At 20.8% G+C, this 17,044-nt stretch overlaps 8 protein-coding genes across 8 annotated transcripts; 4 read left to right on the plus strand and 4 right to left on the minus strand.

Moving 5' to 3' along the window:
- Positions 1 to 129: 129 nt before the first annotated feature.
- Positions 130 to 1,540, plus strand: mybG (myb domain-containing protein; the record flags this gene model as incomplete). Its single annotated transcript, XM_631426.1, has 2 exons — positions 130 to 360; positions 500 to 1,540. 2 exons carry the CDS (start codon positions 130 to 132, stop codon positions 1,538 to 1,540), a joined length of 1,272 nt encoding a protein of 423 aa, XP_636518.1.
- Positions 1,541 to 2,026: 486 nt separating this feature from the next.
- cbpL (NCS-1/frequenin-related protein) lies at positions 2,027 to 2,817 on the plus strand (the record flags this gene model as incomplete). Its single annotated transcript, XM_631427.1, has 3 exons — positions 2,027 to 2,254; positions 2,372 to 2,403; positions 2,502 to 2,817. The coding sequence occupies 3 exons, from the start codon at positions 2,027 to 2,029 to the stop codon at positions 2,815 to 2,817; spliced, it is 576 nt and encodes a 191-aa protein (XP_636519.1).
- A 347-nt stretch (positions 2,818 to 3,164) lies between these two features.
- vps29 (metallophosphoesterase domain-containing protein) lies at positions 3,165 to 4,310 on the minus strand (the record flags this gene model as incomplete). Its single annotated transcript, XM_631428.1, has 5 exons — positions 3,165 to 3,285; positions 3,389 to 3,624; positions 3,843 to 3,959; positions 4,105 to 4,179; positions 4,308 to 4,310. 5 exons carry the CDS (start codon positions 4,308 to 4,310, stop codon positions 3,165 to 3,167), a joined length of 552 nt encoding a protein of 183 aa, XP_636520.1.
- An 840-nt stretch (positions 4,311 to 5,150) lies between these two features.
- hlcs2 (biotin--[acetyl-CoA-carboxylase] ligase 2) lies at positions 5,151 to 6,278 on the plus strand (the record flags this gene model as incomplete). Its single annotated transcript, XM_631429.1, has 1 exon — positions 5,151 to 6,278. The coding sequence occupies one exon, from the start codon at positions 5,151 to 5,153 to the stop codon at positions 6,276 to 6,278; it is 1,128 nt and encodes a 375-aa protein (XP_636521.1).
- A 576-nt stretch (positions 6,279 to 6,854) lies between these two features.
- On the plus strand, positions 6,855 to 7,982 carry hlcs1 (biotin--[acetyl-CoA-carboxylase] ligase 1; the record flags this gene model as incomplete). Its single annotated transcript, XM_631430.1, has 1 exon — positions 6,855 to 7,982. The coding sequence occupies one exon, from the start codon at positions 6,855 to 6,857 to the stop codon at positions 7,980 to 7,982; it is 1,128 nt and encodes a 375-aa protein (XP_636522.1).
- A 385-nt stretch (positions 7,983 to 8,367) lies between these two features.
- On the minus strand, positions 8,368 to 11,211 carry DDB_G0288867 (hypothetical protein; the record flags this gene model as incomplete). The annotated part of the gene is made up of 1 exon (XM_631431.1): positions 8,368 to 11,211. One exon carries the CDS (start codon positions 11,209 to 11,211, stop codon positions 8,368 to 8,370), a length of 2,844 nt encoding a protein of 947 aa, XP_636523.1.
- A 409-nt stretch (positions 11,212 to 11,620) lies between these two features.
- On the minus strand, positions 11,621 to 13,141 carry DDB_G0288793 (hypothetical protein; the record flags this gene model as incomplete). The annotated part of the gene is made up of 1 exon (XM_631432.1): positions 11,621 to 13,141. The coding sequence occupies one exon, from the start codon at positions 13,139 to 13,141 to the stop codon at positions 11,621 to 11,623; it is 1,521 nt and encodes a 506-aa protein (XP_636524.1).
- A 591-nt stretch (positions 13,142 to 13,732) lies between these two features.
- DDB_G0288795 (AKT family protein kinase) lies at positions 13,733 to 15,964 on the minus strand (the record flags this gene model as incomplete). The annotated part of the gene is made up of 3 exons (XM_631433.1): positions 13,733 to 15,163; positions 15,275 to 15,512; positions 15,708 to 15,964. 3 exons carry the CDS (start codon positions 15,962 to 15,964, stop codon positions 13,733 to 13,735), a joined length of 1,926 nt encoding a protein of 641 aa, XP_636525.1.
- Between the last annotated feature and the right edge of the window lie 1,080 nt (positions 15,965 to 17,044).

Consider the following 17,044-nt stretch of genomic DNA (forward strand, 5'->3'; position numbering starts at 1 on the left):
AAATAATAATAATAATAATAATAATAATAATAATTAATAATAGTGTATTAATATTAATAAAAAAAATAAACACAAAAATAAATTAGAGAGGAGAAAGAAAATAAAAAAAAAAAAAAAAAAATAAAAAAGATGAATAACCAATTAGTTCCACAAAATGCAGCAGCCGCAGCCGCAGCCGCAGCCGCAGCAGCAGCAGCAGCAGCAGCAAATAGTTTAAAATCAAGAAAACCATATACAATCTCAAAACAAAGAGAAAATTGGACAGATGAAGAACATCAAAAGTTTTTAGAAGCTTTGACATTATTTGACAGAGATTGGAAAAAGATTGAATCTTTTGTTGGTAGTAAAACAGTTATACAGGTATGTTTTTTATATTATTTTAGTAATTTTAAAATTATATAGATTTACAGAAATAGAGAGAGAGAAAAAAAAAAAAAAAAAAAAAAAAAAAAAATTTATTTAAAAATTAATAAATATATATATTTTAAATATTTAATAGATTAGAAGTCATGCACAAAAATATTTTATAAAAGTTCAAAAAAACAATACAGGTGAAAGAATACCACCACCAAGACCAAAAAGAAAATCAATTCAACCATATCCACAAAAACAAAAACATGATGGAATGGGAGCATTTATACCAGATTCATTATCGGGTAATCACTTTATAAGTAGTTCATCATTTGCAACATGGATGACCTATAGAGGATTAATGCCAAATATATCGGAATCACAAATTAATCCAAGTGATCTTCAAAAACAATTGGAACAATTACAACAGGCCCAACAATATATTCAACAAGCCGTTACAACTGCACAGAGTTCACAAAGAAATGGTGGGTTACCACCAAATCCTTCAAGTAATAATGGTGGTACCACTCTAACACCAAACTTTCCAAAAATCTATGCATTCCTTTCAAATCTATTCGAATCAAATGGTACCTCTTTCACTGAGGCTTTATCAGATCTATCAATGATTGATCGTGAAACAATGCAAATTCTAATGCATAATTTAGCAATCAATCTTGCAAATCAACAATATAGAGATAATCATCAAACACTTTCTGAACAATATAGAATGAAAAGAGATGAGGATGAAGATTTAAATGCCATTATGATTTCACCAAGAAATTCAACTGGAAATATAAATGTCTCTGGTGATTTTTATGATAATAATAGTAATAATAATAATAATAATAATAATAATAATAATAACAATAATAATAATAATAATAATAACAACAATAATAACAATAATAATAATAATAATAATAATAATAATAATAATAATAATAACAATAATAATAATAATAATAATAATAATAATAATGGTGGTGATTTTGGTGATCAAAACCATTCAAATATGGTTAATTTAGGAAACTATTATAATAATCATCCAAATCAAAATACTATTAATGCTTTATATTCTTTAAATCAACCTTCAACACTTTCAAATAATCCTTTAAATATGGTGGGAAATTTAAATCCTCAAAAACAACCACCTTTTAATTTAAATCTAAATATGCAATCTGGTTTTTAAAAAAAAAAAAAAAACAGAACCAAAAAAAAAAAAAAAAGAAAAAAAAGAAAAAAAAAAAAAAAAAAAAAAAATAGAATATGTATTTATTTTTTTAAACTCTTTCGTAAAAAGTAAAAAAAAAAAAAAGTAATCAAGAAAATTTCGAAATTTAAACAAAACAAAAAAAGTATTTTTTTTAAAGTGAATGTAAAATAAATAAAATAATTTAAAAAAAAAAAAAAAAAAAAAAAACCCCCAATTTTAAATTTTTTTTTGATCTTTTTTTTTTTTGTGCGAATCAAAGAAAAGTCTTTTTTTGTGCAAATCAAAAAAAAAAAAATTAATAATTTTATTTTTTTTTTTTTTAATTTTTTTTTTTTTTTTTTTCCATCAAAAACAGATTGAAAAAAAAAAATTTTAAAAAAACAAAAAAAAAAAAATTTTCAACTATTTTAATTTGTTTTTTTTTTTTATTAATCTAAACACATTTTAAAAAAAAAAGATAAAATGGGTCAAGGAAATTCTAAATTATCAAGTGATGATATTAAAAAAATAATGAGCAAAACTAATTATACTAGTGAGCAAGTTAGTCAAATCTTAAAGGATTATCAATCAGTTAATCAAGATAGTAAAGGTCTTTCATTGGAAGAGTTTAAATCATTCTTTTCAATTAGATTTAAAGATTATGATGATGCTTCAATTTTACATATGTTCAAAATTTTCGATAGCGATAAAGTATTTATTTTTTATTTTATTTTTAAAATTTTCTATTTTTTTTTATTATTATTTTAAAACACAAAATTGACTAAAAAATTATTATTATTATTATTATTATTATTATTTTAATTTTAGAATGGTAGAATTAGTTTTAAAGAATTTGTTGGGTAATTATTATTATTATTATATTATTATTATTATATTATTATTATATTATTATTTTATTAACAATATATATATATTTTTTTTTAATTATAATTTATAGTGCATTATTTATAATTACAAAATCACCAGTTTCAGATAAACTTTCATTTTTATTCGATATGTTTGATCGTGATTTAAATGGATATTTAGATTTAGAGGAAAGTTATAATATCCTTAAATTAGCATTAAATACAAGTGTTGGTTTAGGTTTCGATGTTAGTCAAGCTGGAAGTTTTGCTGAAGGTTTATTAAATAGTATGAATAGAAATTCACATGGTGGTATTACAAAAGAAGAATTCATTAAAAAAGCCTCTGTCAATGATACCTTTGTTAGAATGTTATGTTTATATCAAAGCTATGATACTTTATTATACTAAAAAAATAATAAAATAATAAAAAAATAAAATAATAAAAAAAAAAGATAATCATGGAACAGTGGTATTGGTAAAATAAAATAAAAGTGCAATGATTACAAAAATCTGTAAATTGAAAAAAAATAAAAATAAATTAAAAAAATTTAAAACAAACATAAAATACCTATTTTTTACATTTTTAAATATTTTATAATATTTTATTATAATTATTATCATTATTATTATTATTATTATTATTGTTATTATTATTATTATTATTATTATTATTATTATTATTAAAGGGGAGGGTAGCAGTTATTTAGTATGGTTTTTCATTTTTTTTTATTTTTTTTTTTAGTCGGTTATTCAATTTATTGTTGTTTGACATGATCAATCTTTTCAACTTTAACTTGACCATCGATTAACTTGTAGATATAAACTGTAATATTATTACTTTGTACATCCATTAAAACAAAAGATGGGATGACATCACTATGAATTAAAAAAAAAAAAAAAAAAAAAAAAAAAAAAAAGTGTTAGTAAGAGTTTCCAGGTTTTTTTTTTATTATTTTTATAAATTTAAAAATAAACATACTTTGAAATATTACTAAAAGCACCAGTTGCAGAACCTGGATTAACAAAAAGTTTACCATTTGATTCAAAAACTTCGAGTACATGAGTATGACCACTAATAAGAACATCAACATCTAATTGTCTTTGAAGAGCAGCTAAAGATGCTCTATCACCCCAAGGTACAATTTGGTGACCATGACAAAGACCAAATTTAAATTGTCCAATTGAAACGATTTTAGTATCTGGATAAGAAGTGTTCTAAATTTTTTTTTTTCGAGTGTGTTTATTTTTATTTTTTAAATTCCAAAAATTAATAATCATTGTGCGCCATTGTATTTTATATTATTTTTGAATATATCCTTATATTCAAATCATTTGTCCAATTCTTCTTTTTTTTTTTTTTTTTTTTTTGTTTGACCTGTTTTTTTTATTTTTCATTATTATTAATATTATTATTATTATTATTATTTACATACCTCGTCTAAATCACCTCTAACAATATGAACATCACTTGTTAAAACTTTGAAATAATCATGAATTTCTTTTGAAACTAAATTACCTGTACAAAGAATGTGTTGAATTTTCTCTGGAACCTAATTATATAATTTTTATTTATTTATTTATATTAATAAATATTAAATATTTAAAATAAAGTACTTGGAACTAGGGAAGTTGATTAAAAAAATAATAAAAATAAAAATAAAAATAAAAATAAAAATAAAATTGATTTATACATACTAAAAGTTTTTTGAACTCTGGTGGAATACCATAAGATCTGTGTGGAACGTGTACATCACCAATTGCAATAATAAACTATATAAAAAGTTATAAAAAGTGGTTTAAATATGAGTTATTAGAAATGGTTACTAATTTTATTATTATCATCATTATTGTTATTATTATTATCATTATTATTATTATTAATATCTTAAAAATTATACCATTTCGTGTAATATATATAAAAATATTTATTTTAAAAAAAAAAAAAATATATGAAATAAAAAAAAAAAAAAAAAAAAAAAATCAAAAGAATTTTTTTTTTTTATTTTTTTTTTATTTTTTTATTTTTTTTTTATGGCATTTTCCTCAAATCCTTTCATTTTTTTTTTTTATTTTTTAATTTATTTTATTTTATTTTTTTTTATATTGTTTAAAAACAAGGTCAAGATTTAATTAATTTATTTTTTCGATTGAAATTAAAAAATAAAAATAAAAAATAAAAATAAAAAATAAAAATCAAAAATTAAAGGTAACTTTAATTCTATTCTTTTTTTTTTTTTTTTTAAAATAAAACAATAAAATTAATGAAAATAAAAAAATTAACTAATTCTTTTTTTTTTAAAATAAAACAATAAAATTAATAAAAATAAAAAAATTAACTAATTCTTTTTTTTTTTTTTTTTATAAAAAAAATTTTTTTTTTAAAATCTATTCTTTCTTTAAAATAAAAAACAATCACAAAAATTAAAAAAGAAAGTGAAAAAAAAAAAAAAAAAAAAAAATCTATAATTAAACTATTGGGAATGGTCCAAAAAAAAAAAAAAAATTACCAAAATTATTGGTTGAACTGAAAAAAAAAAAAAGTGGGGTATTCTATGAAAATATCTCTAAAGATTTTGGTCAATTTATTTTTTTGGTAGTTTTACCCTATTTAATTTTTTTTTTTTATGGTAATATTAAAAGGAATATTTTTTTTTTTTTATGGTAACATTAAAAGGAATTTTTTTTTTCTACCAATCATTATTTTTTTTATCAAATAAATAAATAATAAACAAACATATACAATGATTGATTCAGAGATAGAGTTAAATAAAGTAATAGTAGTACCATTAATATCAAAAGATTCATTAGATATTAATGATGCAAAAAATTACTATGGAACCGAGTTACACCCAAATCAACCAATTCCAACAATAGTTTCAACTCAATCTGAAGTGAATTCTTTAGTTAATCAAAAATCTGGTAATAATCAACAATTGGCCAATGAAGAAAGATTAGTTATATTATTAAAACAACAAGAGGTAGAAAAAGATAAAACATTTGATACAAATAAATATTTTAACGAATTATCAACAGATTTATTTGGAAAGAATTTAATTCATACTGAAGTAATTAGTTCAACACAAGATATAATGTTAAAATATTTAACATATACTCGTCAAGGATTAGTAATGATTGCAGATCAACAAACCGATGGTAGAGGACGTGATGGAAATAAATTCTTGTCTCCATTGGGATGTTTGTTAATGTCATTCAAATGTAAACAAACTGATTGTAACAAATTACCATTCCTTCAATATTTGACTGGTATGGCAATGGTCGAAGCAATTCACTCTTTCCCAATTGCATCTGATTTAAATCTTAGTTTGAAATGGCCAAATGAAATCTTTACTAAGGAAGCAGGTATTAAGCTTGGTGGAGTCCTCTGTGAACCAAAATATCTTAACAATGAATTTGATGTTGTCATTGGTGTTGGTGTTTATCTTTCAAATTCAAATAATCCATCAACAACTGTAAATCAATTAATTCACCAGAAACAACAACATGGATCTTCTTTATCATCAACAACAACAAGTACTGATATTCCAATTTATATTAATAGAGAAGAATTGGTTTCAAAATTCTTTAACAAATTCGAACCAATGTTTATGGAGTTTACAAGAGATGGCTTTAATGCAGATCTTGAAAATAGATACACTGACTTATGGATGCATACAAATCAAATTGTAAAAGTAAAAGAAAGAGATTACCATCATGTTAAAATCATTGGTATTTCTGATAGAGGTTTCCTTAAAGTTATTGAATGTGATGCTGGTGGTAATTCATCTCCAAACTCTCAAATCGTTGAACTAAACCCAGAAAGTACTTCATTTGATATTCAAAATTTAATTTTAATGCAAAAATCACAATAATCAAAATAAATAATTAAAATAAATAATTTAATATTGGTTTTGTTTTGGTTTGTGTTTTTCCTGTTAATGTTAATTTTTTTTTATTATAAGGAGACCTTTTTTTTTTTATTATTTATCATTCATTTCTTATAACTTGTTTTTTATTTTGAAAAATAGATTTAAAATAAAAAAAAAAAAAAAAAAAATTATAATTATTATAAATTCTTCATAGAATAGAATTTAAAAAGTACTTTTTGATTTGGAAAAAAAAAAAAAAAAAATAAAAAAAAAGTTTTTAAAAAAAAAAAAAAAAAATGTTTGAAAATGGAAATTTTTTTTTATTTCTAGTTAGATGTGTGTCTTTTTCAACTTACTTTTTTAAGTGGTTAACTGGATGAATTTATTATAATTATTCTTTTTTTTTTTTACAAAGGTAATGAAATATAAATTTTTTTTTATTTTTTTTTTTTTTGTTATAAAAAGGAAATTTTTTTTGTTATTTAAACCCAATTTTTTTTTTTTTTTTTAATATTAATAGTAATTATTTTTTTTTTCCTTCCCTCATTATTTTTTTTAAATAATAAATAAACATATACAATGATTGATTCAGATATAGAATTAAATAAAATAATAGTAGTACCATTAATATCAAAAGATTCATTAGATATTAATGATGCAAAAAATTACTATGGAACCGAGTTATACCCAAATCAACCAATTCCAACCATAGTTTCAGCTCAATCTGAAGTAGATTCTTTAATTAATCAAACTTCTGGTAATAATGATGAAGAAAGATTAGTTTTATTATTAAAACAACAACAACAAGAGGTAGAAAAAGATAAAACATTTGATACAAATAAATATTTTAACGAATTATCAACAATTTTATTTGGAAAGAATTTAATTCATTCTGAAGTAATTAGTTCAACACAAGATATAATGTTAAAATATTTAACATATACTCGTCAAGGATTAGTAATGATTGCAGACCAACAAACCAAAGGTAGAGGACGTGGTGTAAATAAATTCTTGTCTCCATTGGGATGTTTGTTAATGTCATTCAAATGTAAACAAACTGATGGTAATAAATTACCATTCCTTCAATATTTGGCTGGTATGGCAATGGTCGAAGCAATTCACTCTTTCCCAAGTGCATCTGATTTAAATCTTCGTTTGAAGTGGCCAAACGATATCTATAGTAATGAACCAGGTATGAAAGTTGGTGGTGTCCTCTGTGAATCAAATTATCTTAACAATGAATTTGATGTTGTCATTGGTGTTGGTGTTAATCTTTCAAATTCAAATAATCCATCAACAACTATAAATCAATTAATTCAAAAGAAAAAATATGGATTTTCATCATCATCATTGGCAACAAGTACTGATATTCCAATTTATATTAGTAGAGAAGAATTGGTTTCAAAATTCTTTAACAAATTCGAACCAATGTTTATGGAATTTACAAGAGATGGCTTTAATGCAGATCTTGAAAATAGATACACTGACTTATGGATGCATACAAATCAAATTGTAAAATTTAAAGAAAGAGATAACCATCATGTTAAAATCATTGGTATTTCTGATAGTGGTTTCCTTAAAGCTATTGAATGTGATGCTGATGGTAATACATCTTCTGACTCTGAAACCGTTGAGCTTCACCCAGATGGTACTTCATTTGATATTCAAAACTTAATTTTAATGCAAAAATCACAACAACCAAAATAGATAAAAAAAAAAAAATTTTTAGTAATCACTTTTTTTCCCAATATTTTCTTTACAGAATAATAAATAATAAATAAATAATAAATAAATAATAAATATATATATTTTTTATCATAATTTATTTTATTTTTATTATTTATTTGTATTAAAATGAGTTTAAAAAAAAAAAAAAAAAAATTAAATTTGAAAAATAATATTAACCCAACAGACGAGAAAGAGAGAACCAGATTTTTTTTTTTTTTTTTTTTTTGATATCGAACCCCATTTCCTTTAAGAAAAAACTTAAATAATTAAAAAAAAAATATGAATAGATATTATTTAAGACCCATATATAATTTCCCACACTATTTTTATTATTATTTATTTATAATATTTAATTTTATTCAATTTATTCTAAATTTATTACCCATTGTAAATATTTATAATTTAAATCAGTTTTTAATATTTCTACTGAATATTGTGAAAAATCACTTGATTTAATTACACCAATTTCAAAATAATATTGAACAATTTCAACTAGATCTTCTGATATTGCAAATTCAACCAATCTATCATTAATTTTAAAATAGTTGGGTACATACTTTAAACATAAATCCCATAGATGTATATTATTTGTTTGGCCATTGAATATAAAATTTATTCTTGCAGTATTTGAAGGACTTTTTTCAATTTCTCTAAAAGTAATTAAAATGAATTCTAAATGATTTTCAAAAAGAAATTTAAAGAATTGATAAAATTTTGTTTCAAATAATTTCAAAAAGAGGTTGTGGTCTTTTAATGTTTCAATTGTTTCATTATATAAATTTGAAAATAAATATTCAATAATTTCAATTGTTTTATTATTAATAGCATCTTGAATAAACCAATTAATTCCAAATCCAGGTTTTGAAAGCATTAAAAATTCTTTAATTTTATTACAATTTAATAAAAACATTGATAAATTATTAAAGGAATTTGGTTCTTGTTCAATTAATGAATATTCTAAAAACAATTCAACCTCTCCAATTTTTGCTAGACTAGGGAGGTATATTTCATTTATTTCAATAGTATCTTGATTATAGGGCTCTCCAATATTATTATTATTAATTTCTTTTGGGAAAATTTTATAAACTAATTCTTTAAAACTATTTGATTGTAGAATAATATCAAATGATAAATCATTTAAATACAAAAATATTTTAAATTCCAAACTATCAGTATAATACCTTCCTATTAAAAAAGAAATTTTAAAATATTTAATTTTTGACCAAACAAAAATGTAATATGCATGATCATATTGAGATGATGATGATAAATAATTAATAGCATTGATTTCAAATAATTCATGAATTTCAATTAAATCATTTAATGATGAAATTCCATTTGATTGAATTAAATGTTTATAAAGATTTTGAAATAATAATTGAAATTTCTTTAAATCATTAACATTATTATTTAAAAGTTTTAAAAGTTTAAATAATATATAATTAATAAATTCTTTAATATCTTTAAAATTATTTGATGACACCAATGATTCATTATCTACTATAATTGGGTAATTAGATTTATTTTTTAATAATATCTTTTCAACACTTTCAATTGAAATATTAAATTCATAATCTTCTAACATTTGTTTAGTTACTATAAAATCTAATGATAATATTGAATTTAATAATTTATCTGTATATAAAAATTTATTTGAAATAAAATTAATTTTGTGATCATTTGAAATTATTAAATTTTCCTTTGTTATTGTTGAAGTTGTTGTTGTTGTTGTTGTTGTTGCTGTTGTTGATAAAGGTAATAAATTAAAAAATAATTTTAATGATAAATAATCAAAAAATTTAAAACTAATTGAATTTAAATAATTTAAAAGTGAATCTCTTGAATTTTCATCATTAAAAATTTTATAATCTAAATTTCTATTAACATTTTTTAATAGTTCATATATTTTAATATTTTTAAATTTATTTTGAAAAAGTATGAGATCATCATCATTATTATTATTATTATTAAAATGATTTAAAATTTTTTTTATTGATTCTATATCACAATTTAAAATTGATAAAAAAAAAGTACTTCTATAAATTAAAAGTTGATATGATTTCATAATATTTTTTTCAAATGTTATTTGATTTTTGTTATATAATTTCTTTTCAAAATAATTGGCCAATTCAAATGTCTTAAAAGTTTTTGAAATTCCAAGTGGACATTTAAATTGATAATCATATAGGAATAGAAACTTTGAATCGTTACAAATATCTTTGATATTGATTGGAATATTATAAAAATCATTTGTTTCTAATATAAAATCAACAAATTCTTCACTATCAACTATCATATTATACATTGGTTGGTTGGGATGTGGAATTCTACCATCACCATTATATTTAATAATTTTTTTAATTATCCATTTATACCTATTGAAATTGATTGGATTTTCTTTTATTGGTACAATACTCTTCATAGTTGGTTCTAATATTTTTTCAAGTACAGTTGATAAAATTGATTCTATTCTTTTATTTTTAAAATATTGATTATATAAATTTTTAATAACTTTATAAATTGTAAATACTTTATCTTTGGTTTTATTATTATCATTATTATCATTATGATTATCATCATCATCATCATAAATTATTCCATTTGATGATGAAAAAATATAAACTAAATAAACTACTGTTCTTTCTTGACGATAATGAGGATTTTTATAAATAAGTTGAATAAATTCAATTAATTGATCTTTTTTTATTAAAACATTTTTATCTATACCAAAATGTAAAGGTAAAATTTGTATATCATTCTCTACAATTAATTTTATTCCTTTTAAACATAAATAGTTTTGAGAATAAACTGATAAATCACACCAAAATGAATCTGCAAATTTGTTAATTAAATTATCTTCACCTATTGGCTCTAAAAATTCTTCATTATATTCTTTTAAATAATTATAATAAACACCCCTTTTTAAATGTTGTGAATGAGTTTTAATTATAATTTTTAAGAGTTGATGTACTTTTTCTTGGTTTGTTGATAATGAATTTATTATTTTTAAATTATCAATAATTGAATCATTAAATTTTAGATTTAATTTTACTTGATTCGTTTTATTAAAAAAACTATTTTCTGCAAATGATTTCTCTATAAATATTTTATAACAATTGATTAATTCTTTAATTGTATTTTCTTTATATACATTTTCAAAATAAATACTATATTCTAAAAATTCATTTCTGGATTGTAAAAATGTCATTTCAATAACTTTAATTTTTAAAATTTTTTTTTTTTTTTTTTTTTTATTTTTTTTTTTTTCATTTTTTTTTTTTTTTTTTTTCACAAAACAAAAAAAAACAATTCAAAGAAAATTAAATAAAAAATAAGAAATATCTTGGATTAATTAATTTTAATTGTTTTTTTTTTTTTTTTAAATTTCAAAGTGATTGTGTCGTTGAAAAAAAAAACTCAAAAATGTTTTAATATCATTATAATCTTTAATTTTATTAAATAAATATTGAATTTTTTAAATTAAGTTTCAAATACTGCACATTTATATTATATTATTATTTATATTATTATTATTATTTATATTATTATTTATTATTATTATTATTTATTATTATTATTATTATTTATTATTATTATTATTATTACAATTTTTTTATTTATTTGTATTTATTTAAATTTTTTGGTTTTAAATGAATTATTGATGATGGTAAAGCATTTGGAAGAATTGATTTTTTATAAGAAAGACTAAGATTTAAAAAAGTTAGTGATGAAGGTAATGAACCAATTTCAATGATTTGATTGAAACCATTTATAAAGTTTAGTGTTTTTAATTGATTTGGTAATAGACCAATTGGAATTGGATGGTTATAAAAACCAAAAGTTAATTCTTTTAAAGAATTTGGAAATAAACCAATATGATCCTTTGTTAGGGGTTGATTAAAATGTTGACCAAAATCTATTGAAGTGATCGATTGTGGAAAGAAACCAATATCAATTTTATGATTCCAACATGATGGTACAAAATCAGTGTCATAAAAAGATAATACTGAGAATGAAAGTAATTGATTCAAATCTGATAGAGCATTTTGTTCAATTATGAATTTAGAAGTACTTGGCACAATATCTAATTTCTTTAAAGATTTTGGTAATTGATAATTTGATAGTATTGGATAATGTGTTAAAATCTTATCAATGAGTAAATACTCAACAGTGTCAGGTATGGCAAAGGGCAGAATTGTCATTTTCTTTGCCAACAATTGTAAATGGGTGATACCATTTGGTAAGAGACCTTTATACAATTTCATATTTCTCCCAAATGTAAGTAATGGTGGAAAACGTGAATCTGTAATAGTCAAGTTTTTAATAGTTTTTGGAAGAACCCACATGGTTTTATTACAAATTTCCACATCTGATAAATATTCACAAATTGTTAATTTCTCCAATTTTGGTGGTAACACATTTTCAAACAATTCTCTCCCATAGGATGAAATTTTTAAAGTTTTTAAATTAACCAAATAATCTAAATCACCCAATTGAATTGGGGTATCATTATTTTGCCATTCTCTACCCAAATCCAAACTTGTAAGAGTTGTTGAAAATTTTTGAAATAATTGTGGTGTTAATTGAATATTGTATCCACATCTAATAGATATTTTAATTAATGATGGAAATCTTAACAAATGTCCATAGAGTGCATTAACATCTCTCTCTGTAATGCCAATATTCACTATTGAGTTGAAAAAAGTTGGTATCTTTGAAATGTTAATATCATCGGGATACAAGGAAATTGGGAATCGAATCTCCATGTGTTGAACTGATTGTGGGATGATTGAATAATCAATAGTTGTTTTTGAAATTGTTCTAGTTGAACTACCATCATCATATAAATAATAATGTTGAGTTTGAAAATTCTTTGGTACATTTAATAATGATGAAAAAATGATTTTTTTTAAAAATCCACTCTCTGGTATATCTCCTTTCTTTAATATTTCATTACAATTTAATCTTAATGATTCAATATAATCTCTAAATTTAAAGTCTCTTAATTCTTTTAAACTTTCAAATCTAATTTCTCTATTCTTTTGAAATATTGAAACATGTGAAAATATTATTTTCCTTAAAAAACAATTTCTAAAAACTTTAAAAAATAATTTTTCAATATGTGAATCATCTGACATTTTTTTAATTTTATTTATTTAAATTATTTATTTATTTATTTTTTTAAAATTATTTATTTATTTTTTTTTTATGTGGGTGAATTTTTGATTTAAAATAATAAAAACAAAAAAAAAAAAAAACAAAAAAAAAAAAAAAAAAACAAAAAAAAAATTAAAATAATTAAATTTCAACACAAAGCTTTAAATAAATTTCATTTTTTTTCTTAAAATAAATAAATTTAATTTTTTTAAGAAAAAAAAAACATAACATGAATTGAAAAACATCATTTGAAACATTTTAATTTTAAGTAATACCTTATAATAGAAAATTTATTCTATAAATAAAAAAATTCTATAAATAAAAAAAAAAGTATTTATTATATTATAATTTATTTAATTTAATTTAATTTTTTTTTTTTTTTTTTCTTTTTTTTTTTTTTTATTCTTTTTTTTTTTTTTTTTTTTCTATTTTTTTTATTCTTTTTTTCTATTTTTTTTTTTTTTTTTTTTTTTTGAGATTTAAAAAAAAATATATATATAAATGTAAATATATGTATATATTATTATTTAATTATTTAATAATATTTTGAATTTTTTTTTTTTTTTTTTTTTTTACTCTTCATTTGGATCTAATACAAGAGTAAATTGAGTTTGAGCATTAACTGATAATGATCTACGTCTTTCAAATGTAGTTTCTTGAAGTTTTGATAAAATTGGTAATTGAGCCATTGGCTGAGGTATATGATTTGGATGTTGTGGTTGTACCCAAAATTGTGGTTGTGGTTGTAGTAATGGTGGTGGTTGATGATGTTGTTGTTGTTGTTGTTGAATTTGTTGTTGTTTATTTACAGAGATTGGAGAAAAGTGACCAGGTGACATTCTTTCGAAACCACCACTACTACCAGACATTTTCATCATTGAAATGATTGATGGTGGTGTATTTCTTAATGAATTATAAGGTGAATTTTGAGCACTACCACTATTACTTCCACTACCACCAATATTGGTGTTGCTGGTAGTAGTATTGTTGTTGTTGTTTAAAAATATATCAGGTGCAGAATAAGAAAAACCTTGAAATGCCATTTGATCTTGATCAGAAAGATTTGAATTTATAGTATAAGGATTGATTGGTTGTGAATTCATTGTACAAAGTGGATCGAAATAAGATAAATCCAGTGGACCCACTAAATGAGGTTTAAAAGGTGGATCAACTTCTTTATTCAATAATTTTGACCAATTTACATTCTTAAAGAAAGGATGAGCTTTAATCTCCTCTACATCAGATTCACCAGAACCTAATCTTTTTGATGGGTCTCTATTTAAGAGTAATGAAACTAAACTTGCTGCATTTTTTGAAATTTGAGGTGGGAATTTTAAAGGTGACGAAAGGATTAACTTTGTCATTTCATGTGGATCCTCACTGTAGAATGGGGGCAACCCAGCGATCATCTCGTAGAATAGTGTGCCCAATGCCCACCAGTCCACCGATTTACTATAGCCTGTACCATTGATGATTTCAGGTGCGACATATTCGGGTGAGCCACACATTGTGTAGGTGACATGGCCCTCTTGGATACCCTCTTTACATAGGCCCAAATCCACTAAACAAATATTACCATCCAAATCCATTAACAAATTCTCTAATTTCAAATCCCTGTAGATTACACCATGTTCATGTAGGAACCCAATGGCTAACATAATTTGACCAATATAGAATCTTGCTGTCTCCTCACTAAATGTTTCCCTTTCTGAAATGTGATAAAATAATTCACCACCACCAATGTAATCCAAAACCATACATAAACTATCTTGTGTTTGAAATGAATACTTTAATCCAACTATAAATGGATGATAATATTTCTTTAATAATTTCCTTTCAGTAAATGTATGTCCAACTGCATTCATATTTAAACATTTATCTTTTTTTATAACTTTCATTGCATATAATCTACCAGTATCAATTTTCTTTACTAAATTAACTTGTCCAAATGCACCTCTACCAATCATTCTTAAAAATATAAAATCATCAACTGTTACTTTTTTCTATTTTTTTTTTTTTAAAATTTTTAAAATATTAATATATATATTTTTTTTATTATTATTATTATTATTATTATTATTATTGATATATTATAAGTTTTTCAAATTACTTACACTTGAATTTGTAAAACTTGTTTTAACATGAATTGATACAGATTGACTTGTACCAGTTAATGGAAACCATTGATCACAAAATTGTTTTTTAAATGTTGCAAATGGTATATAAAGTTTACCAACTAATTTACTATTATTACTACTACCACCACCTTCTATACTATTATTTGCTATAGTTACATTTGCATTACCTTGCCATATTGATAATGCTAATATTGATTTTGATGATATTACATCACTTTTTTTTTTAAAAAATAAAAAAAAAAAATAAAAAAAAATAAAAAAATAAAAAAATTTTAATATAAAAATAAAATTAAAATAATTTGATAATAAATAATAATAATAATAATAATAATAATAATAATAATAATAATAATAATAATAATAATAATAATAATAATAATAATAATAATAATAATTTGATAATATTTACAATGTATAACCTTCATTCCATTCAATTTGTGATTGATCTTTATTTATTACTATTGAAGAAGTTTGAACTGATTGTTTTTCAAGTGATGCCAAACAATAAACTTTTATTGGATTATCCATTATTTTTAAACCTTTTATACTCTTTATTGAAAAAAATAATTGTGCTTGAGTTTCCAATATATCTTCATTATTCCACGCCGCCATATTACTCTCTTCTTGCTTCTTTGATAGCAATGAATTGTAAATATCTTTTAACATTTTTTATTCCTTTCTCTCTCTCTCTCTCCCCTCTCTTTATTTGTGTGTGTGTGTGTGTATATGTGATTGTATGTGTTTGTGTATTTTTTTATGGTAGTGAATATAATTGATTGATATAATAGTAATGTGATTACAATGGTGTGATTAAAAAAAAAAAAAAAAAAAAAAAAAAATTATTTACAAGTGTATTTATTTAAATATATTTAAAAAACAAATTTTATAGTTTACAACAATGATAATATAATAAATAATTAGGATATAAAAAAAAAATAAAAAAAAATAAAAAATAAAAAAAAGGGTAAAAAAAAATAAAAAAAAAATTAATAAAAATAAAAATATAAAAAAATATTGGAACTATAGTTACAAAAAAAAAATAAAAAATAAAAAATAAAAAAAATAATGAAAAAAAAAAAAAGCGGGGCTACAAACCACGTCCCATCAAATAAAATTTGGTTGTATAATTGTTGTTTGTGATTTAAATGATTTTTTTTTTTTTTGATTTTTTTTTTTCTTTTTCCTATTTTTTTTTTTTTTTTTTTGATTTTTATTTTTTTTTATTTTTTTATTTTTTTTTTTATTTTTTTATTTTAATTTTTTTTTTTTTTTTTTTTTTTCCAAATTACTAACGAATTTTTGGTTATAACATAACATCTAAAATATCTTCATCATGTGTATTTATTTAGATTTGAATTTTGATTAAATTCAACACCAAAAAAAAAAAGATTTAATAAACAGATTTTTTTTTTTTTTTTTTTTTTTTTTTGATATTTTTTTTTTGATATTTTTTTTTTCCAAATTGGGCTTTTTTTTTTTTTAGGAAATTAAACACCAAAAATAAAATCAAAAAATCTTTTTTATTTTTTTATTTTTTTTATTTTTTTAGATTACTTTTTTTTTTTTATTTTTTTTTTTTTTTCCTCTTTTGGATTACTATTTTATTAACTCTTTTTTTTTTTTTTTTTTTTTATTTAACCAATTATTATTTTTTTTAATCAATTATTTTTTTTTTTTAATTGTAAAAATTTCTTGACCATTCTTTTTTTTTTTTTTTTTTTTTTTTTATTTTTATTTTTATTTTTT

This window comes from Dictyostelium discoideum (assembly GCF_000004695.1).
Source record: "Dictyostelium discoideum AX4 chromosome 5 chromosome, whole genome shotgun sequence".
NCBI lineage: Eukaryota > Evosea > Eumycetozoa > Dictyosteliales > Dictyosteliaceae > Dictyostelium > Dictyostelium discoideum.